This window comes from Phaenicophaeus curvirostris, unplaced genomic scaffold (assembly GCF_032191515.1).
Source record: "Phaenicophaeus curvirostris isolate KB17595 unplaced genomic scaffold, BPBGC_Pcur_1.0 scaffold_51, whole genome shotgun sequence".
NCBI lineage: Eukaryota > Metazoa > Chordata > Aves > Cuculiformes > Cuculidae > Phaenicophaeus > Phaenicophaeus curvirostris.
Window position 1 is genome coordinate 727,500 of NW_027206674.1, and position 14,871 is coordinate 742,370.

General features: G+C 57.7%; 2 protein-coding genes across 3 annotated transcripts; both read right to left on the minus strand.

Moving 5' to 3' along the window:
- Positions 1 to 3,130: 3,130 nt before the first annotated feature.
- Positions 3,131 to 8,540, minus strand: LOC138734056 (hepatic lectin-like). The gene is made up of 7 exons (XM_069881614.1): positions 8,512 to 8,540; positions 7,130 to 7,272; positions 5,871 to 5,978; positions 5,295 to 5,369; positions 4,968 to 5,119; positions 3,609 to 3,721; positions 3,131 to 3,365 (listed from the first exon to the last, which is right to left on the minus strand). The coding sequence occupies exons 1-7, from the start codon at positions 8,523 to 8,525 to the stop codon at positions 3,230 to 3,232; spliced, it is 741 nt and encodes a 246-aa protein (XP_069737715.1). The 5' UTR covers positions 8,526 to 8,540; the 3' UTR covers positions 3,131 to 3,229.
- Positions 8,541 to 8,725: 185 nt separating this feature from the next.
- On the minus strand, positions 8,726 to 12,479 carry FBXL12 (F-box and leucine rich repeat protein 12). 2 transcript variants are annotated; one of them, XR_011339521.1, is made up of 5 exons: positions 12,379 to 12,479; positions 12,231 to 12,303; positions 9,279 to 10,482; positions 8,842 to 9,202; positions 8,726 to 8,737 (listed from the first exon to the last, which is right to left on the minus strand). XR_011339521.1 is itself a non-coding variant. In XM_069881613.1 (3 exons), exons 1-3 carry the CDS (start codon positions 12,465 to 12,467, stop codon positions 9,727 to 9,729), a joined length of 918 nt encoding a protein of 305 aa, XP_069737714.1. In that variant the 5' UTR covers positions 12,468 to 12,479; the 3' UTR covers positions 9,219 to 9,726. The 2 variants fall into 2 exon arrangements, 1 of the variants encoding a protein (XP_069737714.1); XM_069881613.1 differs by lacking the exons at positions 8,726 to 8,737; positions 8,842 to 9,202 and having other exon boundaries at positions 9,219 to 10,482.
- Positions 12,480 to 14,871: the final 2,392 nt, after the last annotated feature.

Below are 14,871 nucleotides of genomic sequence, written 5' to 3' on the forward strand. Positions count from 1 at the left end.
GGGTCCCGGAGCTGCTGGTGTCGGGGTCTCTGCTCAGGGACAGGGAGCACACGCGTGGGGGTCTGCACACACTCGCATCCCCAGCATCCCAAGCCCTCGGTTCCCGGGGTCTCCGCTCACACACGTGTGAGTCTCTGCACACACTCACATCCCGAGCAGCCCAGTCCCTCGGTTCCTGCTGTCGGGGTCTCTGCTCACAGACAGGGAGCACACGCGTGACGTCTGCGCACACAGACACGTCCCCAGCATCCCAACCCCTCGGTTCCTGGTGGAGGTGTCTCTGCTCACACACGTGTGGGGATTTGCACACGCACTCGCATCCCGAGCATCCCATCCCCTTGGTTCCCGGTATCAGGGTCTCCACTCAGATGCAGGGAGCACACGCGTGTGTATCCGCACACACTCACATCCCGAGCATCCCAACCCCTTGGTTGCTGGCATCGGGGTCTCCATTCACACACGCATCCCGAGCATCCCAACCCCTCGGTTCCTGGTACCGGGGTCTCCGCTCACACACGTGTGGGTCTCCGCACACACTCACATCCCAAACATCCCAGTCCCTTGGTTCCCGGAGCTGGTGCCTCCACTCAGATGCAGGGAGCACACGCATGTGTTTCCACACACACTCACATCCCAAGCATCCCAAGCCCTTGGTTGCTGGCATCGGGGTCTCCACACACACACGCATCCCGTGCATCCCAACCCCTCAGTTCCCGGTGCTGGTGCCGGGGTCTCCGCTCACACATGTGTGAGTCTCCGCACACACTCCCATCCTGAGCATCCCAACCCCTCGGTTCCCAGTGTCGGGGTCTCCACTCACAGACTGGGAGCACACGCGTGTGTATCCACACACACTCACATCCCGAGCATCCCAACCCCTTGGTTCCTGGTGCTGGTACCAGGGTCTCCGCTCACACACGTGTGGGTCTCCGCACACACTCACATCCCCAGCATCCCAGTCCCTCGGTTCCCAGTATCGGGGTCTCCGCTCACACGCAGGGAGCACACGCGTGTGTATCCACACACACTCACATCCCGAGCATCCCAACCCCTCGGTTCCCAGTGTCGGGGTCTCCACTCACACTCACATCCCGAGCAGCCCAGTCCCTCGGTTCCTGCTATCGGGGTCTCTGCTCACAGACAGGTAGCACACGCGTGACGTCTGTGCACACACACACGTCCCCAGCATCCCAACCCCTCAGTTCCTGGTGGAGGTGTCTCTGCTCACACACGTGTGGGGATTTGCACACGCACTCCCATCCTGAGCATCCCATCCCCTCGGTTCCCAGTGTCGGGGTCTCCACTCACACGCAGGGAGCACACGCGTGTGTATCCACACACACTCACATCCCAACCCCTTGGTTGCTGGCATCGGGGTCTCCACTCACACACGCATCCCCAGCATCCCAACCCCTCAGTTCCTGGGGCTGGTACCGGGCTCTCCGCTCACACACGTGTGAGTCTCCGCACACACTCCCATCCTGAGCATCCCAACCCCTCAGTTCCCAGTGTCGGGGTCTCCACTCACACTCACATCCCAAGCAGCCCAGTCCCTCAGTTCCTGGTATCGGGGTCTCCACTCACAGACGGGGAGCACACGCGTGTGTTTCCACACACACTCACATCCTGTGCATCCCAACCCCTTAGTTCCCAGTGCGGGTACCAGGGTCTCCGCTCACACACGTGTGAGTCTCCGCACACACTCACATCCCGAGCATCCCAGTCCCTCGGTTCCCGCTATCGGGGTCTCTGCTCACAGACAGGGAGCACACGCGTGACGTCTGCGCACACAGACACGTCCCCAGCATCCCAACCCCTCAGTTCCTGGTGGAGGTGTCAGTGTCTCCACTCACACACGTGTGAGTCTCCGCACACACTCCCATCCTGAGCATCCCAACCCCTCGGTTCCCAGTGTCGGGGTCTCCACTCACACACAGGGAGCACACGTGTGGATGATCCACACACGCTCCCATCCCGAGCATCCCAACCCCTCAGTTCCCAGTGTCGGGGTCTCCACTCACACTCACATCCCAAGCAGCCCAGTCCCTCGGTTCCTGGTATCGGGGTCTCCACTCACGGACGGGGAGCACACGCGTGTGTATCCACACACTCACATCCCGAGCATCCCAACCCCTCGGTTCCCGGTATCGGGGTCTCCACTCACACTCACATCCCAGTCCCTCGGTTCCCGGTGCCGCCGTTCCCAGACTGGGAGCACTGGGAGGCGCCGGCACCAGGGACCCCGTCCACAATGAGACACACCCCCCCTCTTCTCCCCCTTCCCGGACCCTCCGGGGCGGGATGAGGCTCCCGGGGACCCCAGGGGGAACTGGGGGGACTGGGAGAACCAAGGGGAATTGGGAGGAACTGGGGGGACTGGGAGAACCAGAGGGAACTGGGGGGAACTGGGCTCCATTTAGGGGTGCAAAGAGCCTGTTCCCTGCTGACCCCCCCCCAGCTCCCCCTTCCCAGGCAGAATCCTCGTTAACCAGAGCACTAATTATCCTTTATTAAGGCTCGAGGTCCCCCAGAGAGAACCTGGATCCCTTCAGGGGGGGAGGAAGAGGAAGGTGGGGAGGAAGAGGAAGGTGGGGAGGAAGAGGAAGGTGGGGAGGAGGAGGAAGAGGAAGGTGGGGAGGAGGAGGAAGAGGAAGGTGGGGAGGAGGAGGAAGAGGAAGGTGGGGAGGAGGAGGAAGAGGAAGGTGGGGAGGAGGAGGAAGAGGAAGGTGGGGAGGAGGAGGAAGAGGAAGGTGGGGAGGAAGGTGGGGAGGAAGGTGGGGAGGAAGGTGGGGAGGAAGGTGGGGAGGAAGGTGGGGAGGAAGGTGGGGAGGAAGGTGGGGAGGAAGAGGAAGGTGGGGAGGAAGAGGAAGGTGGGGAGGAAGAGGAAGGTGGGGAGGAAGAGGAAGAGGAAGGTGGGGAGGAAGAGGAAGAGGAAGGTGGGGAGGAAGAGGAAGAGGAAGGTGGGGAGGAAGAGGAAGAGGAAGGTGGGGAGGAAGAGGAAGAGGAAGGTGGGGAGGAAGAGGAAGAGGAAGGTGGGGAGGAGGAGGAAGGTGGGGAGGAAGGTGGGGAGGAAGGTGGGGAGGAAGGTGGGGAGGAAGGTGGGGAGGAAGGTGGGGAGGAAGGTGGGGAGGAAGGTGGGGAGGAAGGTGGGGAGGAAGGTGGGGAGGAAGGTGGGGAGGAAGAGCAGGGCGCTCGGCTGCTATAAATTAAGAAGGAAAAAGGAGCTTCCTCAGCGGGGAAGGGACTTTTCGCAGACGTAGTAACACTCGTAGGTGCAGTAAACGTCGTTCCACTTCCCGGAAACCCAGAGGTGGGCGCAGTCCTCGTTGCTGCCGCTGTTGTTGGGTTCTCCCTCCTTCCAAAACCTGGGAATAAAAGGAGAAAAATTGAGATATGGAGGCGAGGACTGAGCGGAGCATCCTCCCCTGGGGCTGGGGGTGGGAACTGATCCCCTAAATCGGATTTTAAATGGATTTAAATGCTATTTTTTCACCTCTGAGGCCGCGTTTGTGCCTGTTCCCACTGAAAAAATTCAGTTTAAAACAAGCCGGGATGCTGATTTCTTTATGGGATGACGGGAAATAAAACTCCGAGCGGGTGGGACTCACGTGAAGGTGGTTTTATAGTCGGTCCCGTCGATCCATTCCCATTCCCCTTCGGAATTTTCATCCGTCAACCCGATCCAGAACCGCTCGTTCCTGGTCCTGAACATGATAAAACTCTGCAGCGGGGAGAGGGATCAGGAAAAAGGCTCCTCGGGGGCATTTTTTGCATCACGGAGGAGCTGGAGAAGCAAAATTCCATGCGTGGAAGAGGATTTGGGAAGCCTGAGCTTTCCTAGAGGGGGTTGGGATGGGATTTGGGAAGCCTGAGCTTTCCTAGAGGAGGTTGGGATGGGATTTGGGAAGCCTGAGCTTTCCTAGAGGGGGTTGGGATGGGATTTGGGAAGCCTGAGCTTTCCTAGAGGGGGTTGGGATGGGATTTGGGAAGCCTGAGCTTTCCTGGAGGGGGTTGGGATGGGATTTGGGAAGCCTGAGCTTTCCTAGAGGAGGTTGGGATGGGATTTGGGAAGCCTGAGCTTTCCTGGAAGAGGTTGGGATGGGATTTGGGAAGCCTGAGCTTTCCTAGAGGGGGTTGGAAGAGGATTTGGGAAGCCTGAGCTTTCCTAGAGGAGGTTGGGATGGGATATGGGAAGCCTGAGCTTTCCTAGAGGAGGTTTTAATAGGATTTGGGAAGCCTGAGCTTTCCTAGAGGAGGTTGGAAGAGGATTTGGGAAGCCTGAGCTTTCCTAGAGGGGGTTTTAATAGGATTTGGGAAGCCTGAGCTTTCCTAGAGAAGGTTGGGATGGGATTTGGGAAGCCTGAGCTTTCCTAGAGGAGGTTGGAATGGGATTTGGGAAGCCTGAGCTTTCCTAGAGGAGGTTGGAATAGGATTTGGGAAGCCTGAGCTTTCCTAGAGGAGGTTGGGATGGGATTTGGGAAGCCTGAGCTTTCCTAGAGGAGGTTGGGATGGGATTTGGGAAGCCTGAGCTTTCCTAGAGGGGGTTGGAAGAGGATTTGGGAAGCCTGAGCTTTCCTAGAGGGGGTTGGAATGGGATTTGGGAAGCCTGAGCTTTCCTAGAGGGGGTTGGAATGGGATTTGGGAAGCCTGAGCTTTCCTAGAGGCGGTTTTAATAGGATTTGGGAAGCCTGAGCTTTCCTAGAGGAGGTTGGGATGGGATTTGGGAAGCCTGAGCTTTCCTAGAGGGGGTTGGAATGGGATTTGGGAAGCCTGAGCTTTCCTAGAGGCGGTTTTAATAGGATTTGGGAAGCCTGAGCTTTCCTAGAGGAGGTTGGGATGGGATTTGGGAAGCCTGAGCTTTCCTAGAGGGGGTTGGGATGGGATTTGGGAAGCCTGAGCTTTCCTAGAGGAGGTTTTAATAGGATTTGGGATTCGGGAAGCCTGGATTTTCCAGGTGGGACCGTTACCTGCTTGGCGTAGCTGTCGACGATGGCCAAGTGCGAGTGCATCTCCTCGCAATGAGCCTTCGCCTTGTGCCAACTCGTCCTGCTCAGCGAGAAGTAGTAACATTTCCCATCGAAATATTCCCACTCCCTGGATTCGGCTCCGCAGGGAAAAACTGGAGAGAGAAGGAAGGAAAAGCAGCAAAATCCAGAGCGGAAAACAACTCAGGAAACTCAACTTGGAGAGTTGAGGAAACTCACGGAGTTGAGGAAACTCAACTCTCCAACCTCCCCTCTCAGCTCCGGAGGGGAAATAAAACTCGTGGGTTTGGGAAGAAGCCAGGAACTTACGGAGAAAATCCCTGCTGGAAAAGTTTTGTTTCCGTTCCGAGTGCAGCTCGTGGAGTTTTGAAGAGACGGATGAAACTATCGGAAGAGACGCCGGGTTAGTGGTTGAGTTGTCTCCAATCTCCTCAACCCACCAAGATGGGGTTTTTTGGCTTCTGGATTCACTTTTCCAGCAAAAAAATCTTAAATTCTGGCTTAGAGCTCAGATTATCTGGTATTTTGCATGTTTATATGTGCAGCTATTTCAATTTCTAGAGAGAAATTTCATAGAATCATAGGAATGGGTTGGGTTGGAAGGGACCTCAACACTTGGGGTCATCTCCAAACCTGCTCTGGGTGTCCCTGATCTCGGTTTCTGTGACGTTGGTGACAATTATTTAGTAGATTTATTTCTATTTCATAGCTAAGTGGTGGCTTGGACATCAGCAGTCACTGCATGGGATGGTCTGGAAGCTCCTCTGGTCCCTCTGTCCTGTGGAGTTAGGTCTTGTAGGGTCCCCTAGAGACCCCTAAGTGCACTTAGACCTCAATTATCTCACGGTCTTCCCTGCTTAATTGAGTTAAAAGATGTCCCGGTACCTCTGGAAAGGGACACGGCGAAGAGGATGATGGTCAGGAGCACGGAGAGGGCCAGGAGCAGGTAGACAGTGGAGAAGGATCTCACCTTCTGCTGGAAGAAGCTTCTGTCTTGAAAAGAAAACAGAAGGGGTGTGAAAATAACTCATCGAATCGTAGAACGGGTTGGAAGGGACCTCAAAGTCCATCCAGGTCCAACTCCTTTCACGGGGACACCTCCCGCTGGATCAGGGTGATCCAAGACTCATCCAACCCGGTCTTCAACATCTCCAAGGATGGAGGAGACACCGCTTCTCAGGTCAACTGGACCTCCCAACCCTCACAGGAGAATATTTCTCTCTAAGATCTCACCTCTTCCAGCTCAACCCCCTTCCCCTTGTCCCATCCCTGACCAAGAGCCCCTTCCCAGCTTTCTTGGAGCCTCCTTCCACCCTGGAAGCTGCTCTGAGGTGTCTCCAGAGCCTTCTCTTCTCTAGGATCCCCATTTCCCTCAGGTCACCGGGATATATTTCATAGTTTCTGTGGTTCCGTTTATCGGAGGGTTAATAAATAACCCAAAATAGTTAACGATTTGCCGCAGAAGCCAAAACATTGATGGTTCAGACCCCCCAAACGTTGCGTTAGATCACAAGGCGGGTGATCTCAGCAAAATAAAGAGGGATTAGAAGGTTTCATCCCATTTTCTGGGCTCCGTTGTGTTTCTAAACCCCCCCCCAGATGCCTCGTTACCCTTTCCAAATGAGATTTACCCCCTTCGTGACATCCCAAAACCTGGAGGACTCTTTGAAGGACCCAAGTGAACCTCTTGGAGGGGTTGAACCTTGAAAACAACCTCGGATTCCGAGGTTCAGCCTTGGAAACACCCTTGGGTTCCAAGCCTTGGGAGATTTTCAAGGAACTCTTGCTTTGAGGAGCTCAGCTTGGGAGAACTTCAGAAGAACCTGGATTTACTCCAGTCCAAGACGCTTCCAAGGCTGAACCCTCCCCGGTGCTGCTGGCAGAGGACCACGAGAATCCTTCAGGGATGCCCCAGACCTCCAGGAACGTCCCTTCCCCTTCCTGGCTCACCAGGGTTGGATTCTCCATCCCAACCCATCGATCCCGGTAGAGCCGAGATGCTCAAGCTGAGGAGGAAGAGGAGCACGGACCTTCCTCTCCCTCAGAAAACAAGTGTGTTGGGAGAAGAGCAAGCCACGAGCTTCTATCTCGTTACCCTCTGTCCCCAAATTAACAGGATGAAGGGTCGGTGTGGCTGAACTTACCTTTAAAAACACGTAGATCATCGTGAAGACGTTCCTCATCCATCCCGGGGGAGCTGCGGTTGGGAAAAGGTGGGGATGAAGCTTCCGATCGAGCCAGAAGCTTTTTCACTCCAGATCTCTGGAGTTGAGGATCTGCGACGCCTCTAGGGATGGACAACCTAGAGGTTATAATTTAACCAGGCAGTTTTTGAGGCCGTGTCCGATTGGTTTGTCCTCTCAAAATAGCAGCTTGGATCGCATCCACTTCCAATAATTCATCAATCCAGAAGTTTTCCTCCAGCCAAGCCAGGTGGCCTCATGTTTGTGACTTTCTCTGATCATTTTGCATTAAAAAAAGAGCAAATTCTCAAGTTTTGAAGGCGTTTCCTCCAAGAGTAGAAAGGAGCAGGTCAGGAAATTAGGGAATGGTCTGGAAACCAAAGCTGAGGCACAAGGAGGGACCCAACGGAAGAGCTCATCCAAGAAATAGAGCTGGACAGGCTGGAGAAACGGGACAACGTGAACCTCATGGAGTTCAACCCTCAAGAGGAAGGTCCTGAACTGGGGTTGGACCGATCCCAAGCTCAGATCCAAGCTGGATGGAGAATGGATTGGGAGAAGCCCTGAGGAGAAGGACTCGGGGTGTTGAGGGAAGAGAAGCTCCACCACGTTTCTCAAATAATGAGTTTTTTCAGCCTAACTGCAGCTATTTCTCTTAAAATAAGACTCTGGTGGCAAAGCAAAGGGCGACCACTTGACTTCTGCGCAGTGAAGATCATTTAAACCCATCACGTTGAGATAAAATGCGTGTTGGAGGGGTTCAAGGCCAGGTTGGATGAGGCTCGGAGCAACCTGACCCAGTGGAAGGTGCCCCTGGCCACGAAAGGGTTTGCAACAAGGTGATCTTTGAAGTCTCTTCCAACTCAAACCATCCCACGAGTCCAAGATTCTAATCACAACACTCTCCATCCAAGTCCTGGATCCTCCTAAAACCCTACAAGAGGCTCTTCCCACCTCGTCCACCCCCCGAGACCATCCGAGACGCGACCTGACGTTCCCTAAACTTCTTCATCGGGTTTTTTCTTCAGCCCGGAACGTTCCCCTGGGCGGATGAAGGTCTCGGTGGAGCCGTTTCTGGGTTCTGCTCCAGCTCCAGCTCTTTTCTCCCCACCCTCCCCTCCAATTTCGCAATCGCCGCTGGGTTTTGGACAGACCCGGGGGGCAGTGACCCCGCGCCTGACGAAACCCTCGTTGCTCTGCGCCTCGTTAGCAACCGGTCGTTGCGCCCTGGGCTCCTTTCTGCTCCTACACACGATCTCAGGAGCTTCGGGGCAAATAAACAAGGGAGAAAGGCCCCAGCTCAGCATTGGAACAAATCCCAAGGCTGCTGGTTTAATACCAACCTCTCCGCCTCCATCACAGGCCTTTACGCTGGAGTAATTAGCGATATTAACATTCCAAGTGCCGCCTCTCTCTCCAGGCTCGGGTAGAGAAGGTAGAAAGGGAGCACAGAACCAAATAAAAAGCCATCGGGCAGCTGAGACGTCGCTCAACGCAAGGAGAACCTCAACGTTTGCTTTGGGAGCTAAACACGGAACAAGCCGGAGCAGCGATTCCCACTTCCCAGGTCTGGAAGGAAGAGAGGAGCTGGAAACATTGAATAATCAGGAGGATTTTAAAGGAATTAAAGCGTCTCCTTCCACTGGACGAGGTCGCTCCAAGCTCCATCCCACCTGCATTTCAACAGCTCCAGGGATGGAGCAGCCACAACTTCTTTGGTGACCTCCTCATCCTCACAGGAGAACGTTTCTTCTCGATATCTCACCCCAATCTCCCTTTTTTCAGCTTAAAATCATTCCTCTCACCCCATCCCTGTTCGAGAGCCCCTCCCCAGGTTTCCTGCGTAAAGAAAAAGCTTTTCTAGGATCCAAGAACCGGTTAACTCGAGGGATAAATCCACATCTGGATCGCTGCATCCTGCCTCCGGCGCTGATTCCGTGGCCTCAAGCCAGCGGCTCCGCAGCTCCCAACACCTGAAGGGTCATAATGTAAAGTATTCAGGTCGTTGAAGGAAAATCTTCATCAATTAAAACACTGCAGGGTGAGAAAATAGAATTAGACAGTGGTTTTTATTAAATAAAAGCGATATTCAGTTTAAAAACATCCTCACCGAGCTGTGATTTGTGGCGTGGGAGCCGTGCTGCGACATCGCAGGGAGGAGGAGGTGGGAAAATCAAAGGAAAATAGGAAAATAAAAGGAAAAAAGGAAAAGAAAAGGAAAAAGAAAAGGGAAAGAGGTTGCTCGGAGCAAACCTGAGGCACCAGAAAAGAATCCCGGGAGCACTGGGGGTTCAGGAAGCCCCACGGCTAAAAATCTTTGGATTTTAGACCATTGAGGAGTGACTCGGTTCCCAAAGCTGGATGCTCCTCAGCTTTCTGACTCCCTGAATCCACGGAAACCAAAATTAAGTTTACGATAAAGCATTTTGTGTGACAAGTTTGGTGCTTTGCTAGGAGATTCTGGCCCCAAACCAGACGCAGCAGCTCCCGGGAAGCAGATTCGACCCCAAAAAGGGCTCTTAAGGCGTGAAAACGAAGCTCGAAATCCCTGCTGAGCGTCAAGGAGCCTTGGAAAAGCTACAAAAAGGAAAATCCGCTCGGATTTGATCTGTGATTCCATCCTCGAAGCGAAGCCCTCGCAGCTGGAGGCTCCTCAGCCCGGGAAGCGCTCGGCACACGGCGATAACGGCGCCGGGAGAGAGCGGGAGGTGGAGGTCGAGCGTCTCCAGGCTCCGCAGGGATCCCAAGGATTTCAAACCCGCTTCCGTGAGCCCGTGAGCCTCGCCGAGCTCCAGGAGACGCAAACGTTTCATGTAGAGCCCGATGGAGCCGGCGGCGGAGTCTCCGACGCCGCATCGGATCAACCGCAGCGTTTCCAGCTCTTCCAACCGCGGAGCCGCTCGGCAAATCCCCACGTCCGTGAGGCGGTAGGTGCCGGAAAGGCTCAAGCTCTTCAAGCGGCTCCCGGAGACGACGTTGAGGAGGTGGCGGTCGGAAAAAGCCGGGACGCGGCGGATCACGAGGTGCCGGAGGTTGGGAAGGGCCGAGCAGAACCAGGAGGCCGGGATCTCGCAGCAGCTCAGCTCCAGCGCCACCAGGGAGGCGGGGAGGCTGGAGGAGGGCAGGTGCCGGAGGTCGGTTTCCGTGAGGTAGAGGCCGAGGAGCCGGGGGCAGCGCTTGGCGAGGGCGGCCAGGAGCGCCGGGGAGAGGAGGCGCTGCCTGAGGGCCGAGCGGAGCCTTCCTCGCAGCCGCAGGGTCCGCAGGCTCGGCTGGAAACGCCGGCGCAGCAGCAGCCACAGGGAGCGGGAGCTGAGCTGGGGGAGAAACGGGGAATAAGGGACGGGGGGAACCTCCGGAGACACCCGAGACCCTCTTCAGCCCCACTGTCCTCCTCCTCAGCTCCTTCTTCCTCCTCCTCCTCAGCTCCCCTTTCCTTTTCCTCCCCAGCTCCCCCATCTCCTCCTCCTCCTCCTCAGCTTCCCCTTCTTCCTCCTCAACTCTCTCTTCCCCCTCAGCTCGCTCTTCCTCCTCCTCCTCAGACCCCCTCCCCGTGCCCCTCAGATCCCCACACACACACCTGAGACCCCCCTCCCCAAGCACCTGAGATCCCATCTCCCCTCACCCCTCAGACCCCCGTCCCCGCGCCCCTCAGACCCCCCCCCACACCTGAGACCCCCCTCCCCAAGCACCTGAGATCCCATCTCCCCTCACCCCTCAGACCCCCTCCCCGCACCCCTCAGACCCCCCCTCCCCAAGCACCCGAGACCCCATCTCCCCTCACCCCTCAAACCCCCCTCCCCACGCCCCTCAGACCCCCTCCCCGTGCCCCTCAGACCCCTCCCACACACCTGAGACCCCCCTCCCTGCACACCTCAGCCCCACCCCCCACCTCAGCCCCTCTTCCCCTCCCCTCACACTTCAGCCTCCCCCTCCCCTCACCCCTCCCACTGTCCCTCAGTCCCCCCTCCCCTCGCCCCTCAGCTTCACTCTCCCCACACACCTCAGACCCCCCTCCCTGAGCCCCTCAGACCCCTCTTGCGCCCCTCAGACCCCCCTCCCTGAGCCCCTCAGACCCCTCTTGTGCCCCTCAGACCCCCCTCCCCTCCTGCTTCAGCCTCCCCCTCCCCTCACATCCCAGACTCCCCTCACCCCTCAAGCCCCCTCTCCCCTCGCCCCTCAGACCCCCCCTCCCCTCTCACCTCAGCCCCCTCAAACCCGCGCCCCTCAGCTCCCCCTCCCTACACCCCTCAGCCCCCCTCCTCCCACCTCAGCCCCCCTCCCCTTGCCCCTCAGCTTCACTCTCTCCACACACCTCAGCCCCCCCTCCCTGAGCCCCTCAGACCCACCTTGTGCCCCTCAGACCCCCCTCGTGCTCCTCAACCCCCTTCTCCCCTCACACCCCAGACTCCCCTCACCCTCCAGACCCCCCTCCCCTCCCACCTCAGCCCCCTCAAACCCGCGCCCCTCAGACCCCCCTCCCCTCCTCCCTCAGACCCCCTCAGCTCCCCCTCCCCGCACCTCTCAGCCCCCCTCCCCTTTCTCCCCATCTCCACCCCCCTCCCACCTCAGACCCCCCTCCCCTCACCCCCCCTTGTCCCTCAGTCCCCCCCTCCCCTCACCCCTCAGCTTCACTCTCCCCACACACCTCAGACCCCCCTTCCTCACACACCTCAGACCCCCCTCCCCAAGCTCCTCAGACCCCACCCCGCACATCCCAGCCCCCACCCTCACCCCTCAGACCCCCCTCACGCCCCTCAGACGCCCCTCCCCTCACCCCTCAGCCCCCCCTCCCTCCCACTTCAGCCTCCCCTCACACCCCAGACTCCCCTCACCCCTCAGCCTCCCCTCCTCCCACCTCAGCCCCCTCCTCCCACCTCAGCCCCCTCCTCCCACCTCATCCCCCCCTCCCCTCAGCCCTCCTCTCCCACCTCAGCCCCCCCCTCACCCCTCAGCTCCCCCCCCCGCATCCCTCAGCCCCCCCCTCCCCTTTCTCCCCATCTCCACCCCCCTCCCACCTCAGGCCCCCCCCCTCCCCTCCCACTCCAGCCCCCCCTCCCCGTACCGGGTGCGCGCTCCCATCCACGTCTCTCCACACCTCCCGGTCCTGCGCCAACCGCTGCCACCGCCTGCAGACGCTGAGGGGAGGCGGGAGCCGGTCAGGGCCCTTCCCCTGGCTCTTCCCCTTCCCCTTTCCCCTTCCCCTCTCGCACCTCGCCGCCCCCAGCCGCTCCCTCAGCGGCAGCAGCGCCAGGATCCGCACCAGCACCGAGTCCGGCAGCTCCGCCGCGGCCGCCGCCATCTTGGCCGCCGCCGAGCAGCGCCACTTCCGCTTCCGGCTACGCGAAGGCCGCCGGTCACTTCCGGTTCCGGCGCGGCGGCGGTGGCGGCGGAGCGCGCGGAGCTCGGTGGGCGCTGGGGGGGGGGGAGCCCCGGGGGGGCCCGAGCGACCCCCCTGAACCCTTTTTCCTTGTCCAACCCCCGCCGAGTCCTTCCTTCCACCCCTTCCCAGCGCCCCTTTCTCCTCCCCTTCCTTCTTGACGCCTCTTCCCTCCGCCTTCCGGTTCCCCTTCCCCCTCGGCCCCTCGGCCCCTTCCCTCCTCATCCCTTTCATCCTTCCCTTTACGTCCCTTTTCCCCCTCCCTTTTCGTCCCTTTTCCCCGTCCCTTTCCCCCCCTTCCTTTTCGTCCCTTTTCCCCTCCCTTTTCGTCCCTTTCCCCCTTCCCTCCCTATCCCTTTTCCTCCTTCCTTTTCGTCCCTTTTCCCCTCCCTTTTCGTCCCTTTTCCCCTCCCTTTTCGTCCCTTTCCCCCTCCCTTTTCGTCCCTTTCCCCCTTCCCTCCCTATTCCTTTTCCTCCTCCCTTTTCGTCCCCTTTTCCCTTTCCCTCCTCGTCCCTTTTCCCCTCCCTTTTGGTCCCTTTTCCCCCTCCCTTTTCGTCCCCTTTTCCCCTCTCCATCTTCGTCCCTTTCCCCTTTTCTCTTCATCCCTTTTCCCCCTCCCTCTTCGTCCCCTTTTCCCCTTCCCTTTTCATCCCTTTTCCCCCTCCCTTTTGGTCCCTTTTCCCCCTCCCTTTTGGTCCCTTTTCCCCCTCCCTTTTCGTCCCCTTTTCCCCTCCCTCTTCATCCCTTTTCCCCTCCCTCTTCATCCCTTTTCCCCTCCCTCTTCATCCCTTTTCCCCTCCCTCTTCATCCCTTTTCACCTCCCTCTTCATCCTTTTCCCCTCTCCATCTTCATCCCTTTCTCCTCTTCTCTTCATCCCTTTTCCCCCTCCCTTTTCGCCCCTTTTCCCCTCCCTCTTTGTCCCTTTTCCCCCTTCCCTCCTCATCCCTTTCCCCCTCCCTTTTGGTCCCTTTTCCCCCTCCCTTTTGGTCCCTTTTCCCCCTCCCTTTTCGCCCCTTTTCCCCCTCCCTCCTCATCCCTTTTCCCCCTCCCTTTTCCCCTCCCTCTTTGTCCCTTTTCCCCCTTCCCTCCTCATCCTTTTCCCCCTTCCCTCCTCATCCCTTTTCCCCTCCCCTTTCATCCCCTTTTCCCCCTTCCTTTTCATCCCCTTTCCCCCTCCCTTTTGGTCCCTTTTCCCCCTCCCCTTTCATCCCCTTTCCCCCTCCCTTTTCATCCCTTTTCCCCTCCCTTTTCATCCCTTTGCGGATGACACTAAACTGGGAGGGAGAGTGGATCTGCTGGGGGTCGGGGAGGTTCTGCAGAGGGACCTGGATCCACGCTCCGAGGGTCTTTGAGGGGTCGGAGCTGGGAAAGACTCCGCTCTCCTCGTTAACCCCTGTTCTCTCCTCCCCCAGGCGACCATGATCGAAGTCGTCTGCAACGACCGGCTGGGCAAGAAAGTGCGGGTGAAATGCAAGTATCCGCTGGGAACCGGGGGGTTTGGGGGCTTGGGGGTGGGGGGTGAGGGTGGGGAAGGTGGTTTCCTCCTGTCCTGGTTTCCCTTAACGGCTCCGTTAGCACCGAGGATTCCATCCGGGATCTGAAGAAGCTGATAGCGGCGCAAACCGGGACGCGCTGGGATAAAATTGTGCTCAAGAAGTGGTGAGTGGAGGCGAGAGTGGAAAAAAACTCCGTCCTGGGGTGATGGAAGGAGAACGGTGACCCCTCGGGGTCTGTTAGGCCCTCTCCAGCACTCCCAGGTTCTGGAATGGGGCTTGGAGCCTTCATATCTCTCTTTTCCACGTCTCCAGGTACACGATTTTCAAGGATCACGTCACTCTTGGCGACTGTATCCTTCTCCAAGCAGGTTTTTCACCCCACAAACCCTCACCCCATCCATCTCCTCCCCTTTTCCTTAACTCCCCCTTCCAGATGAGATCCACGATGGGATGAACCTGGAGCTCTACTACCAATAAAGTTTGTTCCGGTGAATCATGGGACCCCCTCTGCATCCCAAAATTCCCGTTATCCGCTTCTAAACTCCCCTTGTATCCGAGCTGGAGCGACGTTGAAGCTCTCAACGTGCAGGAGCGACCCTGGAGCGTGGAGCTGGTTTATAATAAAGATGTTTTTCCAGGCTCTGATTGTCGCGCGGCTCCGTGGGAAGGGGGGAACTGGGAGGGAACACGCGTGGCAGCTCCTAGATTTTACCCCAAAAGGGCCACTTGAGGCATGGAGACAAAGGATAGAATCCCAGCTGCAGCGAGAAGCCTTGGGAAAAACCACAAAAGAGAAAATTTCATCAATTGCTCTGTTATCAAAGCGAA